Source organism: Pelecanus crispus, chromosome 1, assembly GCF_030463565.1.
Source record: "Pelecanus crispus isolate bPelCri1 chromosome 1, bPelCri1.pri, whole genome shotgun sequence".
Taxonomy (NCBI): domain Eukaryota; kingdom Metazoa; phylum Chordata; class Aves; order Pelecaniformes; family Pelecanidae; genus Pelecanus; species Pelecanus crispus.
In genome coordinates, this window is record NC_134643.1 from 75,835,892 (window position 1) to 75,851,634 (window position 15,743).

General features: G+C 39.0%; 1 protein-coding gene across 8 annotated transcripts in view; it reads left to right on the plus strand.

The window, feature by feature from the left end:
- SOX5 (SRY-box transcription factor 5) overlaps nt 1-15,743 on the plus strand; it is a 293,400-nt gene that overhangs the window by 224,179 nt on the left and 53,478 nt on the right. For all 8 annotated transcript variants that reach the window (XM_075709827.1, XM_075709845.1, XM_075709835.1 and 5 more), the window contains one exon: nt 13,964-14,110. In XM_075709827.1, the coding sequence (XP_075565942.1) occupies nt 13,964-14,110 (147 nt within the window). The remainder of the gene's footprint in view (nt 1-13,963; nt 14,111-15,743) is intronic.

Below are 15,743 nucleotides of genomic sequence, written 5' to 3' on the forward strand. Positions count from 1 at the left end.
CTTTGGGGGAGTTATATGCCCTTTCCCACATGTTCTGTGCTGAAAATGTAGCTGCATGCCTTACCAGTTGTACAGCTTTGAGGAAGACAAAGTAACTTTCCATCTTACTTGTGTAACAAGAAAAAAGGAAATGTGTATTTTTCATGAGCTTCAGGGAGGACAGATATATTTCACTTTAAAAAATTCAGCTGCTAACACAAAATTTAAAAAAATGATATAGACATGCTGAGCACAGACTAGCTAGTTTTTTTCCTGGTTTGTACGCAGGATGGTGGGATGAGAATCATCTTTAGCCATGGATACCTAACATGTATAATTCTTCTGACCTAAAGTTGCAGGTTCTATTCTGATTTTTATAAAGGGAGCTGAGGGTGATTAGCTCAGGCCTAGTCAGGTGGATTCCTGGATTCCACTTACCCCCACTGCATGTACTTTTCTGCTGTGGTTCAGTTTCCTTTTCCATTTGCCCAGGCAATTCCAGTTAGTAAGCAAGTAACAGTGGACAATAAAATCAGAATATTTCTGTGACTGTCAGTGGGACATGGAGCCTCAAGGCCAACTGGTTTTATATTTCTCCTGGAATTTGTGAAAGACACTGGGTTGGAGTCAGTGTAGACAACTTTTTAACCGCCAAATACGTGTAGCTTCCCTGCATCAGTTGAGTTTTTTGTCCTTGGGAAGAGGAGGTATCCCGTTGTGCTGGTCAGTGCATTGCTTCGCTACGTTTTCATAACCATATTCATTCCATTTCATGCCAGATTACTTTGGACAATCAACAGTGGTCCTGATGTATGTCAGTGTTATTAAATACATGATGGAAAGATGGATGGTGAGAATAAAGATTGTATTTAATGCCTGCAATATCGGCAAGTGCTTTTATGTTACCTTAGATGCTCCTTCTGTTGTGAATATGATCACTTTGACCAAAAGCCTGTATTATGCCATGATATTAACTGGAGAAGTTGAGAGCTACTTTACAGTTGCTGACTTTGGCAAAAACAAGATGTGTCCCTGCGTAATGGAGGACTGTACTGTTTCTTGCATTATTCATGCTTCCCACGCTGGAGTCACAAACATTGGGTAATGTTAATACTTGTCATGGAAAAATTTAATTGGCAGAAAGTTTTAATATGTTAGCGATAGATGGGAGGGCCCACAAGAGACCTTCCCTGTTCTGGATTGAAATGTGACACGTAATTAGCGATAAAGGAAGGCACTGTATGGAGTGGATCATTGCTATACAGAGAGAAGCGAGGAGGATCCCTGCTTGACATTCCCAGTCTTTCCTGAAATGGAGATACATTTACCAGTTGCTAACTGAAGAAGCAATGAGTACCATTCACCCTCCCACTCTAGCGAACAGCCAATCTTGGAGCAGCATAAAAAGGGTCAATCAAATAGGTCGCACATCATATGAGGAGGCAGATGTTACAACATATTGTAATGGATTGTTGTGCAGTATGTGAAGATGGCTTCTAGAGTACAGGCATGGGGGGAGAGAAGCTATCAGTGATGTTTTCTGTCATGGTCACTGTAAATATCCAAATTTTTGAGGAAAACTTCTGAACGCAGAAAATCAAAGTGTTAGCATTCCTCCTGTGTTAGACTTGTGGGTAGAATGATGGAGAGAGAAAAGAAATAGAAGCACGAGTCCTTCTGTAATACTCTGTGTAATATGAATGTGTTTAGGTATTATCTGCGCTCTGCCAAAGTCAGTGTTAGCCTTGGAACATGTGAGTATTTTACCTGAAAAAAAATTACAGAGCTTCAAACTATATTAAACACAGAACTGTTAAAATAGCTTCTATTTTAGCAGCGCCCCTAATTCACACCCACTCAAACACCTCCTCGCTCGTTAACCCCATCATCAGACCCAAGTAACTCAAGTGAAATGAGATGGCATTAGGAATGAGGTAATGAACAAAAATTTCTGGATAATGTTATTACTTCATGATAGTGGCTCTTGTTAGTGTGACTACAGTTAAGACCTTCTCGGTATTTCCATTGCAAGCTCTTTGGTACTCCCACCCCTTCTGCTTTATAGACAACTGATCACCCAGAAGCAATTTAAAATTTGATTTTACATCAGTTTTGGCTGTTGTTTGGAATTGAGAAGAGTTTAGTGTTTTGGTACTGCTTTCTAAAACATAAAAGTTGCTGGTTTTTCCCCCCTAATCCAAATTTAGAGATGAACAATTTAAAATACAGATTAGCTCTTTCTATAACCCAGCCACATTATTAACAATTGAAAAACGTCTCCTAAGCATGCACAGTAATTTCAGTATTTAATGGTTTTGGACAAGAAGATCCACCTTTATGTTACAAAAAATTCCATACTAAAAATTTGTGTGAAGGGGACAATTTTTGAAAAGCACCATTTTCACTCAGGAGTCTATGGTTTTTATGTCTTTTTTGTTTGGTTGGTTGGTTTTTTTAAAAATTTACTCAGCACCTCAAATTGTGAAAATCAACTTTAATAAATAGTCATGGATGGATCAGATGTACTCATGGATTATAGAGCTTGTTACTAGTTAAGTAGTGTTAATATAGTACACATCACTGGTTGTAGAATACGTGGCTATGTTGGATCCTTTAAGAGGAGAGTTAGAGGTTACAGCCCTGTTGCCAATGAATGGCAACCTTTTTGCCTGAAAAACAGGAGTTTACAGATAGGCATTTCTGCATTTGCCCCCTCCAGATGTAAGAGCAAAGTGCTGTAGAGTTGAAGGAGAGAGAGGACGCTTCCATAGTGTAACCCAGATATGCTGGAAGAGTCTGGGACTTAACAGCTTTCATCAGGATGGAAGGGTGGCAGTGGAGAAATATGGAGAAGCTTGCATTTCCCTTGGTCAGTTTGATACTAAGAAGTAGAAAGCTCACACTTCATACACGAACATGAGGCTCCAGCAGCTCTTTCTCATCCATATGGACTGGTAAAACTAGAAGCAACCATCATATTCCTCTTAGCTGAATATAAAGTTCTGAAGTTCATCACATAAGCTCTTCTTGTGCTTGGGTGACGCATAGCATGTGAGGAACACAAAAGTTTTAAGATGTAATTCCCTTCGACCTTCAATCATGTTATTGTGCCTACAGCTTCTTAAACCTTGAGTACAGCATGTGCTAAAAGAGGCATATTGGCCTGAGTTTCAGGCTAGATTTAAGGCTTCTCATGCGTGGGCTGAAGTCTGACCATGCAGTGTCATTGGACCTTAGCGTTTGCGGTTTCATTGTAGTGAGAGTCAGAAACTGAATCCTGAGGGATTTCAGATGTTTTCAGAGACCACTTTTAGGGGAACAAAGTCTCTAAGAATTAAGAATTAAACTTCTGTACGTGTCCTAATGGAATATGCAAAATGTCACTCTTCCCATTACATCAGTGTAAGCATGGAAATAATGAGATGAACCAGAAAACAGCTTCTTATGTTATTTCCTGAGAAGTTTGCCAAAGCTTCGCAGAGGTTGCAGGCTCTCTGGAGTTTTATGGGCTCCATTGGAGGGGGAGTTTTACAGACCACACCCATTTTTATTGTAAAAATCAAAGAGTAAAAAGATTGAACAGCTATTGAGTTGTTTCTACTACTTCATTTTGTTAAAGGTGGACTTTTATATAATGTAGCACACTCCAAAATAATGAAATTAATTCAGTGCTTTTGTACTGTCTCAGCTCTCCTCAGCAATTTTGTTAACAAATAATGGCTTTCTTCTCCACACACTCTTTGTACCCTGTCATCTCCTAACCTCAGGCATCCCAGTTCAACAAACATGCATTTGTTTTTCTAAGCATCTAAGTTATCCAGCTTATAGCAACAGGGCTAGTTTGAAGTTAGGCACTTCTGTGAGTTTAAAGTGAATAGAACTCACTGTTGAGAACATTAGGAGGAATCTGATCAGAGTGAAACTCAGCTGGTTTCTGGTTTGAAACAAACCAGATTTGCTCTGATTCAGTGAGGCTCAAAATGTTCTCGATCAAAGTTAGGCCAATTTCTGTGTGCTTGGTTGGAATTAGTTTCCCTACAGGTCTAGTAAGTTTGATTGACCTTTTCTGCAAGCTTTGTCTTTAGTAATACCTAGAACACGAACACTCTGTTTTAGAAGAGGGGAGTCCGTGTGGGTTAAAGCCAAAGGAAAAGTGCATGCGAGCTGGAGCTTTCCACAGTTCTTGTCATGTATTCTGCTCTTATGGAAAGGGATCACAATGTGCTGCTGGGAAGGTGAAGTGGTGCCCTGTGTTGATACCATGACTTCTCATCCCATAGGATGAGGTTGCCAGCTTTCTGGAGGACTTTGGTAATGAGCATGGAAGGCAATGAATGTGAACAAAAATTACATTAAAGGTAAACAGATTCCTGCGGAACTCTAATAGGACTTACTTGCAAGTTTTCTGCAGTACAGAAACCCTTAAACGGGAAAGCTAGCACCGCAGGGCTGACGTTCTTCTCCCCCAAAATAATAACTGTGCTCTGCTTTCTCCACTTCCAAAAATAAAATAAAATAACTGCTGCAGCTGAATGTTGCATCCTATTAGTGCTCCCTGCTAAGGAAAAAGGGAAGGGGAAAAATTTTCTTCAGGACTGTTCTAGGAATCAATTTGTTTTAGTTTAGCTCTTGGAATAAGTACATTTTCTTCAGCTTGGATGGTCTATCCATCTCCAGTCCCTCCCTTTCAATATTATTCTTCTACCCATACTTCCTCCTTTATGTGCTCTTTTCAGGGAGGCTTGGCACAAGGGAAGCAGCTCAAATGCAGTCCTTAGTTCCCCTTTAAGGCACAAACGTCACATTCTTTCGTCTCTACCCAAACTGGAAGAGAGTAGCTGTGGCTCTCTGCACCTGTGAAAGTGAGCTCTGTTGAAAGTTGCTTATGAGTTCATCACTCTCTGTCTCCTCTGCCTTATCCAGACCCTTTGACCACATAACACAATTCAGTTCAAAGAGCAAATTAAGCTTTTGAAAGAGCTGAGTAGATGTTACCAAGCTCCTGTACATGTCAAGTAACCGAGGAACAATGTTAATTTATACTTCCAAGGACAACAGATATAACTGCATGGTACTCCAGGTTCAGAAATATTCTTAATGTCAAGAGGGAAACAGAGTAGAAAGAATATGTTTCTCATTTCACTGTTTGATATCATAATTAACGCATGAAGATATAGCCATGGGGGGACTTCAGGAAATATACTGGGAAAAATATCCAAGTGAAAATTTTTCAGCTTATTTTGTTGTTTAAACTTGTCCCCTCCCACACACTATAATTTGGTAGTATGACACTGTTGCTTCTGGTAGGTGATTATCATCCTTCTGCTGCCTTTAAGGAGGGACTTCAGTATTTTAGGACACTTCTTATCACAGCTTGTCCCAAAAGAGCAGGGCTGAGTGCTGTGGTCCACATGTACTGCGAATTACCTATTTCACTACTTTATTCCTGAAGAAAAGGAGGGACAAGTCACTGAGGAATCTTACAATCACCAAGATAGAAGAACCTGATACCATATCAGCATTCAAGTGAGCAAATCTGTGTCCTCAAAGTAAGAAATGCAGTAGACCTTAGTCTTTCTACCAGGAGCTCTGCACTTAACTTCAGGAGAAACAGAGTATTCGGATTTGAAGTAATTAATTCAGTATCAGTCCTAAAGCAGGCACAGAGTTTTCTTGACTTAATTCGCTGTTGAATACAACAACTTAAAATGCAAACAGAAAATCTATAAATAAAAACTGGAGAAAGAGTCGCTTAAGGAGATGTGTATAAAATAGTGAAATGCCTTAATTATAGCTCAGCAATCTGAAATATATAGAACCTTATTTACAGTAATTCTGCCGGCAGTGTTTGCTTATTAACTACTCTAGTCACTTAATGGATAACAATGAATGATTATATACAGTACCAGTCAAGTAAAGCAATGTAATACGAAATAAGTATTTTGTCAAATGGCCACTCATAGAATTTTGTTCTCTCAAATGGGAAATTACACTTACTGGACTCAGGTGCTCTGAGTTAGTTGCCAAAAATCTGGATATATCAAAAAATAAGCTCTTGGGAAACATACTTGTCGTAAACAAATAGGCAGTAGTGAGTTTTTTTCCTACAAGAGTATAATGTCTGGGCCACTTCACTGACTTCAAGTTCCTAATTTGGAAAAGCTGTACTGGGACAGAAGTCTCCCGGTGGAACCTTCATACAAACACTTCATCTTCATTACAGAATAGCCAGCTCTATTCTTCATTACAGACTAGCCAGTGATACAGGGAATGCAGTTTACAAAACAAATGCCCCTTCTTCTTAAGTTACACATCCCTGTTGTTTGTTGGTTTTCCACATTACCACTGCCCATCTTAATGTATGCTCCTTAAGGAGTATGCTGTCAAAAGTATGTCCTTACTTTAAAGCAATTCTTTTACATTTTTTTCTAACAAAGAAGTTATGTTGGCATAAAAATAAATAATAGTAATGGCGGCAAGAATACGTTATATTCTGGTGCTGCACAACAAACTGTAGGAATAAATTGTTGCCAGATTATATATTTTTTAAAATATGTACAATATTAATTACTTTTCTTGAAGGGGACGCTGTTCATCTGCAACATTTCATCCAACAAGCTTTTTCCAGAAGACATTATCAAGTTTCCTCTCCAATATGCATTCCATATAGTCACTCTATTTCAATTACTGTCATATGGTGTGAACATGGTATGTATGAATATGTAGGCCACTTGGGCAGTTTTCCAGTTAAAAACTCTTCATTTGTAAAGAGCAGGCAATCTTAAACACACAGTTTACAATGATATTTTATCACAGTAACTAACAGATCTTATTAGCCTGTGATAGGAAGTGTCTATTGATAAGTTCCTACAATTACATCCTGTAGGATTGTCTTCTTGTTAAGGCATAGGACAAAGGAGCCATGAGGTCTAGGCTCTAATCAGGAGTTTCCTACAGTCTTCCTGTGTCACCAGGAACGGTCAGTTAATGTCATGGGTGCTGATTCTCACCTTGCTAATATTTGAATAGCATTTATCCATTGACAGAATTAAAGACTGCTTTTCAAGGAAAACTGAATTTCTTGACATTTGTAGAGTGTAATGGTTAGGGTCTTTCCCATAGAAGCTACTATAAATGCAAACATAGTTGTACTTTAGCTAAAATGATTGTCCTATCCATTGAAATTACATTAGTTTCTAACAAAACTCAGAGCTACCATAAATTGTACTTACATTTTTTACTTTATCCACTGTTTTACCAGCAAAGCAAGCATTGTTTTGAATGTACTGCAGCAATGATAGAAGTCTTTATTACTTCAAATGCAGACTTAAAGCTCATTCAGTTTTTCAGTGAGCTGGACTCCAGCCTTGTTTCTGGATGTGAAGGATCCCCAGTTGGTTATCCCATGGAAGTTCCAAATGAGAAAAGAACTGGTGCATTCAGCCTGGCACAGGCAAAGCAGTCCTGTTGACTACAGTGAGATTATTCTCAGGAATAAGGGCTGCGGGCCTGGAACCCTAGAGATCAGCTACCAGAATCATATTTTATGGAGACTTGTGGTTACTGATTCTAAAAGTAATGTTTTTCTAATATGAGAGAGATGGTGGTTACAAGGCTGTGCTTGTAACTTGCATGCAAGAAGTGTATAAATGAAGCCTTGTTCTGTTTGTGAATGCTTTACAGTTTTTCTAATGAGAACTTGTTTTTCTTCATGTTTCTTTCTAAGTCTCAGGTTTTTTAAGGCTAGAGAGACTTAGATTGTCTAGTCTGACAAAACAAGATGTAAAATCGGGCATAATAAACTCTTTGTTTAAACTTCATCTTCCTGAAACACATCTGATCTTGAATGAAACATCAAGAGTCAAAATCCACCATTCCTCTAGGCAGTTCCTCCAAGTGTTACCAATGCTCTCTGATTAAAAGTAGTCTATTACTTATCTATTAGTTTGCCCAGTTTTAACTTTAAAATATTTATTATTGTTCCTTGATTCATGATTTACTTACTTACCTGTCTTCCTCCCGTAGGCTAAATACAGAGCAAAGCTAGGGTGGGAGTTTTCAAAGGAAGTTAGCTGGTTTCTGTGGCCACAGGAAAGAACAGTGTAGCTTTTCAACGGTTAGTGTATCTTCTCTAGTCTCTGTGTGGTCCACAGTTTTGGGGAAAATTCATCCAGCTTGCTATTTTTCACTTGGTGAATAAAGGAAACACTAGTTCAGGCAAGGTCCCCTGCCAGAATGAGTCTCTGTGGGACATACAGATACCTCAGCACTGGGAGCCAGGGCAATTTCTTTTAAGAAATGGGTGTGATACAGACGTATGGTAGGTAGAACAGTAATAATTATCCAACTCTGTTCAGAACTCTAAAGAACAGAGTAAAATAAAATAAGCCCAAAATAAACCAAAATAAGTGCATCTCAGGATCTCAAGCTATATTGTTCTTACCTGAAATTAGCCCAAAGTGAAAGCTGGAAGCCTCAAGCACTGAAGCTGAGTAAAATTCACCTTGCAATGCGTTCTTTGGGCAAGGTTTTAAAGGAGCTTATTGAATTTGTGTTCACTTTTTGTTTTCTGAAAATCTTCCAGTTGGTACAAACAAATGGCGCTTTAAAGCCTTTGCTGAAGTTTTGAATGTACAAATTAGCGTGTCCCTTTGAAATGTTTGACTAGCAATCTTTGAAGGAAACTCAGATACAGAAAAGATGAAAATCTGGCATTTGTACCTTTCAGATATGTAACGAAGAGCTAAATGAAGAACTTTTTTCATAGAAAATCTAGAAAGCATTGCTACCAATCGCTAATGAGTACAGCTTTAATTCTCATTTCTATAGTTAACTTTTTATCTATGTTGCCACTACCTTTAAAAACCTATCTTACAGTAGGATATATGTCAAATGTTTGTTTTAAGTGAATTTCTTTTTCTTTCTAATTTCTTGTGTCCTTTTTTTTCAATTAAAAAAACCACCTGAACAGATCCAAAATTATTTTTCTGCTGTAATCAAACACTTTGCATGCCTTATATAAGCATAAAATTTGAGATAAGGAAAATGAAATTCATGTATTCTGAATGCGAGAATCTCAATTTATACCATTTTCCCCCCAGATTATGCAAAAATCAAAGAACAGGGCCATTCATGTGTATATTTTTAATGATGGGTCTCAGAATGACAAAGAAACTGAAGTGTTGCATCAGTCAACAGTTCAAACATTTAAGCACAGTGGTTTGTAAATTCATCGCTGTGGTAACTCCACTGAAAAACTATTTATATCAGAAACAAATTTATTGCAGTAACTGGTTGGGTTTCCCGTACCACCTTGCCACCTCTCTCTCTCTCTCTCTCTCTGGTCTTAATCTCTACTGTTCACTAATAAAAATATTTTAATAAGAAATAATACTGTAATCCAAATGCCTATAGGTGCTTGAATCAACTATCTCTGCCTATGTAATTGCTAACACTTTGTTCAACCCTTTTTAAAATTGCTATTAAATCTCATTCTCATTTTCTTTATTAATAGAACAAGAATTCATTTTTAGTGTACCCTCAAAGCAGTAATGAGCATTGTTAACATGTAACAACAGCACCCAAGGAGAAAGTTTTCAAAGCCGGTCTAACCTTAAGGCTTTGCTATTGATGTACTGCAGAGTCATCAAGCCAAGAGCTGTTAGAGCTAGTCCATTTGGAGAGTTAAGATGAATATTTCTGCTTAATATATTGGAAGAATTGTAAATGGTTTAGGTGGTGACCTAGGGAGAAGGGGAAATTTTTGTTCAGTAGCTTAAGAACAGAGGGGCAACATTAAAAAAATAACTATACCTCCTGCTCATTTTGAAGAGTATCACATTGTGCTTTTGTTCTGATGATTTTGCTTCCATACAGATTTTCATAAGAGGTTAATGAGAAAACATTAACAAGGCATGCAATATTGCACATGGGCAGGGGAGCTGAAACATAGTTATCTAGTTATAAACAAACAATAGATGTTACTTTTTAATTGCTTTTGCAGAAGCCCGATTCTGCCTTCTTGAAGAAGTATTATCTATCTTACTGGATGACCTTAAAGGTCTTTTCCAACCTAAATGATTCTATGATTCTATGATCTTATTAAATTCAGAATATTATCCTTATATTATTTATTATGTATAGCAAAAATAAACTTGTCTAAAGCAGTAGTGCTTCACTGATTTCAACTGAATGCCTTGGTCACAATAAACCAGTCAAGACCCTATAGGTTGAAAGTCCTGTATGAGTTGTAGTGCAGCAAAATTACCTCCTTGAGTGCTAGAATTTGAGATTGAGCTGAAGGTAGCAGAAGTGGCTTCAGGAGTCTCTCTTTGGGGTACAAATTAAGAGGCGCAAGAACAGTGTATTACACCAGTGATACAGAATAACATCATTTTCATTACACTTTTTGAGGTCTTGGTTTCATTATTGTGAAAAGTATAAGGGGGCATTTTAGATGATGGTTGAATGTTTCAAGAGAGACCAATTCATACAGTGCTCCAAAATCTGAAACTCTGTTGGGGAAGCAGGGGTAGAAATGTTCTTTTGTTGGAATTCAGTTTGTCTATGAAATTAATGCATAAGTTGTCATTTAGCCATCTTGATTCACAGCACTTGGTCACACCATTGCCCTTTCCTTGGGTATAAGCTAAAAGTCATGATGTCCTAGAACAACTAAATATTGAACAGACCAGTTTAATAATGCCAAAGCTCAAAAATGTTGACAGTCTAAGAAATGTGCTGCGTATATTTCTGTCCATTTTTTTAAATTGGGGGGGGGGGGGGGGAATATAGGAGCTTAAATAGGATTCAGACCCTTGCAATTTCTTAAGTTACATGCTTTTCACTTTAGAGCAGGTCCTGATGTTGCTTTTCAGTAGAATAGTTGGGTTTTGTTGCAGGAAGGGACTTTTTAAGAGGGTACTCTAACAAGGGACCTCTTATAAAACTTGATTTAATGTTTGTTTTTAATTCTCAAAATGAGTTAAATAGAGGTGAGATGTTGAATCTGATAACAGGAGGACAGAAGTTAGTACAAAACATGAATGAAGGCTTTATGGGTTTTCTTCCACCCCTCCTTCTAGATTACGCCACGCTATACTGTGCACTTCTCTCTCTTGAGGTATCTCTGTCCCTGAACTGAGAATAAGGCATGCATTTAAAATTCTGTATATTCCATTTATCACCTAAAAATACGGCTTTCTTCTGGGCTGTTGCATAGGGAAATTCATTCCCCATGCTTATTTAGTCATCGTCTGCTTTGCATGCACTGTCAAAAAGGTGGTTGATGACAATACTGTAAGGAGTAACCATGGCTTCCAACACATTTCTCAGTGACCACTGAACTGGTGTAAGATGGTACAGATTCTTGGACACCATGTTGTGCATGTGTTTCGTATAGTTTAGTTCTTGTGATTCACTCTTTGGAGCTCAACAGAAGGTTGAGAGCTATGTTCGAGGTAGAGATTTCCCTCTCTTTTCAGGGTAAGGGTTCTGTTTGAAAAGTCGTCACCAAAGGCTCACAGAAATTTCCTGGAGGCTCAGTCCTCAACAGGCTGCTCCCTGTATGGCCTGTCAGTGATCTCCAGTTGGTTCAGGACTGCTGAGTGTCCAAACTGACTATGTTATTTTTACCTTTTCTTGTGGACTAGACATATTGTCTGATATCTAATCTATAGATTAGCAGCAAGCTTGAACCTTTCCTTCTCAATGGCCATTTGACTTTCTTTTGTCTTTTTTCCGTAGTTGCCTCAATTTGTCATTTTGTTCAATGGGGAGCAAAAGAAAAGGAAAAGCTTTCCCTAGATCTGCTCTGTCATCACCAGAGTCCAATTATGTTTGAGCTGTTCCCTAGTCATGTATCCTATTTCTTAAACAAATGTTGCCCTTCTGATACATTAATTCATACATAAAGCTGGCTTGGTTTTCCTTCAGCTGCCTGCTGCAGTTCTTCTCTGGTTCACACAGACCCTTGTTCCTTTCTCCCTGCTGGATTTAGTCTTCTTTTGAAAGAATGAATGGATATGATCTTCAACTGATAAATACATGCATTTGAATCCGTGACTGATTTGTGGCTGGATTGTTTTTGATGACTTTTATCTGTAGTTGATTTTCATCTATTTGGCTCAGACTCACTGGGGGTAACACATAGAATAAATGAATAAATAAATTTGAGGAAGAGGCAAGGAGAGAATGGATGAATGAATGGATGATAGGGAAAGAGGGGGAGACTAAACAGAAAGGGATGGATAAATGGTGATTAAGAAGTACAGAAAAATAAGGAACAAGCAGTGATGAAAGTAGAAAAAAGAAATGAAAAGGATTCAAAACTGAGAAGAATAGAAAGTCTGAAAAGAATAGAAAGAGTGAAAAAGAAATAAGTAAGAACTTGGTGCCTGATTACACCTAAAAAAGCAGAAATGGGTTACTTTTAATTGTGTGAAAGGGCTAGGATTGTGCACCCGTGAAGGGACGAGTTTGTATAGGGAACCACAGGACAATGTCCAGGGTTGTCCAAGATTCAAGAGCAGTAAATCTGGCCCATTTGATCAAGCTAAGTGTTGGCTACAGGGCATACGTACTCTGAACTCACATTAGCAATGTCTCTCTACCTTTTGCATAGCTCCATGTGAAATAATCCTGTAATGAATCCTCATTTTCCTCTTTCAAACTTGCTGGTTTGGGTTAGCATTTCTTTGTGCCCTCCAATCTGACTTTTGTGCTTTTATCAGCATATACAATTAACTGAAAAACAACAGCAAAACAACAGAGCACCACTAACAAGACTTAGACTAGTCATATCGAAGCCCCCTTGTTTTTTCACATCCACTTCCCATGTTCCTGCATCCCTAGTCACATTGCATCTCAGAAGCTCTGTTAGCACCTGCAAGCAGAGAGCACCATCATTCAGTGTTACACATTACACATGCACTGCACAGCACAAATAATACATAGTATGAGTCTTTGAAACTGATACTGTGACCAAGGAGGGAAAGCCTGTGTTACTACATTACCTGCTCTCTCAGGCATCTGACTTCCATTTGGCTTCACCTGAATTCCTCTCTATTCACAAAGCAGCCACAATTGCTGCTTCTCCTGCCCACCATGTTTATTTTCTCCACTTTTTATTTGGAGGTCAGGGGAGCTTCCAGGCACTGCCAGTTTGCCTGTTTTCTCTCTGCTTTTGACCTCTGTCCTTTAAACTCTTACTGTAGTGCTTAACTTTAAACAGATGACTGTGGTTATAAGTATTCACATGCTAATAATCAAATATGTGTTTAAAAGTTCCTTACTGGTTTAGTTTTGAAGAGAAAAACATTCCCACTGTGTATCTGCTTTGCATGTATCACGGAAAAGGTTCTTAGTCTTAATTGGAGCTTCTAGTTGCTAATGGACAGTAGATTACCATCAATATGTATATAGTTACATTGACTGTAGTGTTTCCCCAGAACACAACTGAGAGTGGACTCCCCCAGTGAGTGCTAAACAAAATTTTGACATTCCCTGTCCCAAACACCTTACAGCCTGTGCAAACAAGGCAAACATGGCAAGTAAGAGAAAGAAACCTAAAATGGTAGCACAGAGACCATTGTATCAAACATCATGTGAATTTTACAGGGGTCTATGCATGTCATCGATGGAGATGCTGTTGATCTCAGGAAAGGAAAGATTGCTCAGTGGCTCAGGCAAACCATGAAGATTAGCTTTTGTTCCTTGTTTTGAATCCCTGGACACACAGGGAAGCTGGGACATTTCTCATGGTGACGTCTGTCATTCATCCCCTGAGGAATGAGTCACAAAAGTTGAGATGACAGTTCTTGTCTTGAAATATACCAATGTGCTAAATAAAAAAAAACCCATCAGAAGGAAAATATATAAGCTGCAGTAGGAGACATTTTGGGAAAATTACTTATTTATTGATGATATCTCTCCTCTGTCTCCCCCCCCCCCCCGCCCCACCTTTTTTGTTTGTTTGTTTTTACAGCAGTTGTATGCTGCCCAACTTGCTGCGATGCAAGTGTCTCCAGGAGGCAAGATACCTGGCATACCCCAGGGTAACCTTGGTGCTGCTGTATCCCCTACCAGCATCCACACAGACAAGAGCACAAACAGCCCTCCACCCAAAAGCAAGGTACTGTACCAGGCCCTGCAGCATTGTATTTCTGACAATGTGGGTACTTGCATGTGTTTTTTTTCTGAAGGGTATCTGTGTGCCTCTCAGTTGCAGGCAGCTTTGTTGTCAGGATGGCTTCCTGAAATAGGAGGATATCCATAGTGCCATTCTTCCGGTGGGAGGACCCTCAGCACAGTAATACCAAACCACCATTCATATACGATGTCAGTAACAGACACCACCTCAGCTGAGATCCCGTGGGTTCCCTTGCAGTGTCCTAGCTGTCACAGTGCTGTTTCTTCCATCTTCAGTAGCAAGTAGCAGGCTGAGGTGACCAGCTTCTGTTCCAGCACACAACTGTTGTTTCCTTTCAGAACACTAAACTGGAGTCAGGTTAGCAGTGTGTCAGCGAGAGGTGGAAAGTGGTGGAGCATCTCATCTGTGGCCAGATCCTGTCCTGGGGTTCAGTGGGAGTTTGTGGTGGAACAAATCTCCAAAGCAATGTCTCTTGTGTCATAGAATAGGGCTGGAATCTGTCCATCAAGTGATGGGCTCTGATGAGTAATCTTGGTCATAGCTGGGCGATTAGGTCTGTACTCATTTAAGAGGTCAAGCTAGCAGCTTGTAGTTACATCTGCATAACGCTGCCAGTGTGTGACTAGTTATACCTAGAAAAAAGACACAGAATATGTCCAGTGGAAGAAGATGAGCTCAGCGTGTGCCACAGCTGAGCAAAAGTAACGGGTCAAAATTGAATGGCACATCCTAGGTGTTGCAAAACAACTAGGACGAATTTAGCTAAGGAATGCAGGGAAAAAGCAGTCCCATTTGGTGACAGCAAGAGCTTGATAAAAACATGTCCTTTCTTTTTGTTAGTGTCCTCTAGCATGCTGTACATGTCCTTTATCATGTCAGAAAAGATTCCTTGAATTGACAGTAGTGTCTTGTTTTTACCCTAACAGTAAAACAGCACAGATTAAAAATAACCAGACAAATAAATAATACCATTGTCAGCTCAGTGAGATACTTGTTCGAAGAATAAAATAGATGGTGTGGAACCAGTAGCTGTTGTGTTAATGAATCAAGCTCTGGGTCTACGATTTCTTTCTTCTCAGTGTAGACTTTCTGACTTCCTGAAGTTTATCCTTGGCTTGGCCTCTTCTTTTATATACTGTAGAGCAAGGAATCACAAAGCCATGCAGTGCTCGATGATAGTTTTGGGTTTTTTTTCCAAAAAGTCATGTCTGCGGTTAACAAGAGATTTTTGTGCATTTTATAAGGGATTTTTTGTGTGTGGCTAGCAGCTTGCGAGAGCCACTACACTTAAAATCCCAGTGTTGGTTTTGGATCTCTTGTGCACAAGCAGAATGTCTGATGAGATCTAAGGGGACACAGTATTTATTTTGTGGCAACTGTGGAATTAGAAGGCCTGCTATATCTACCGGTAACATCAAGCGTAACCATCTTACTGGCAGCTGTCAAGACTGGCTCTGTTCTCCCTTGTGTTTTATTGCTTTTTCATATTTGTAGGTGTTCCCGTGCCTTTGGCTTGCAGTTCTGTAGGACGCAAACAAAACTTATTTGCAAATTGCAAAAAAAAAAAAAAAAAAAAAAAAGGTGGGCCAAAAGGAAAGGAAGGGGGCTCCAAAAG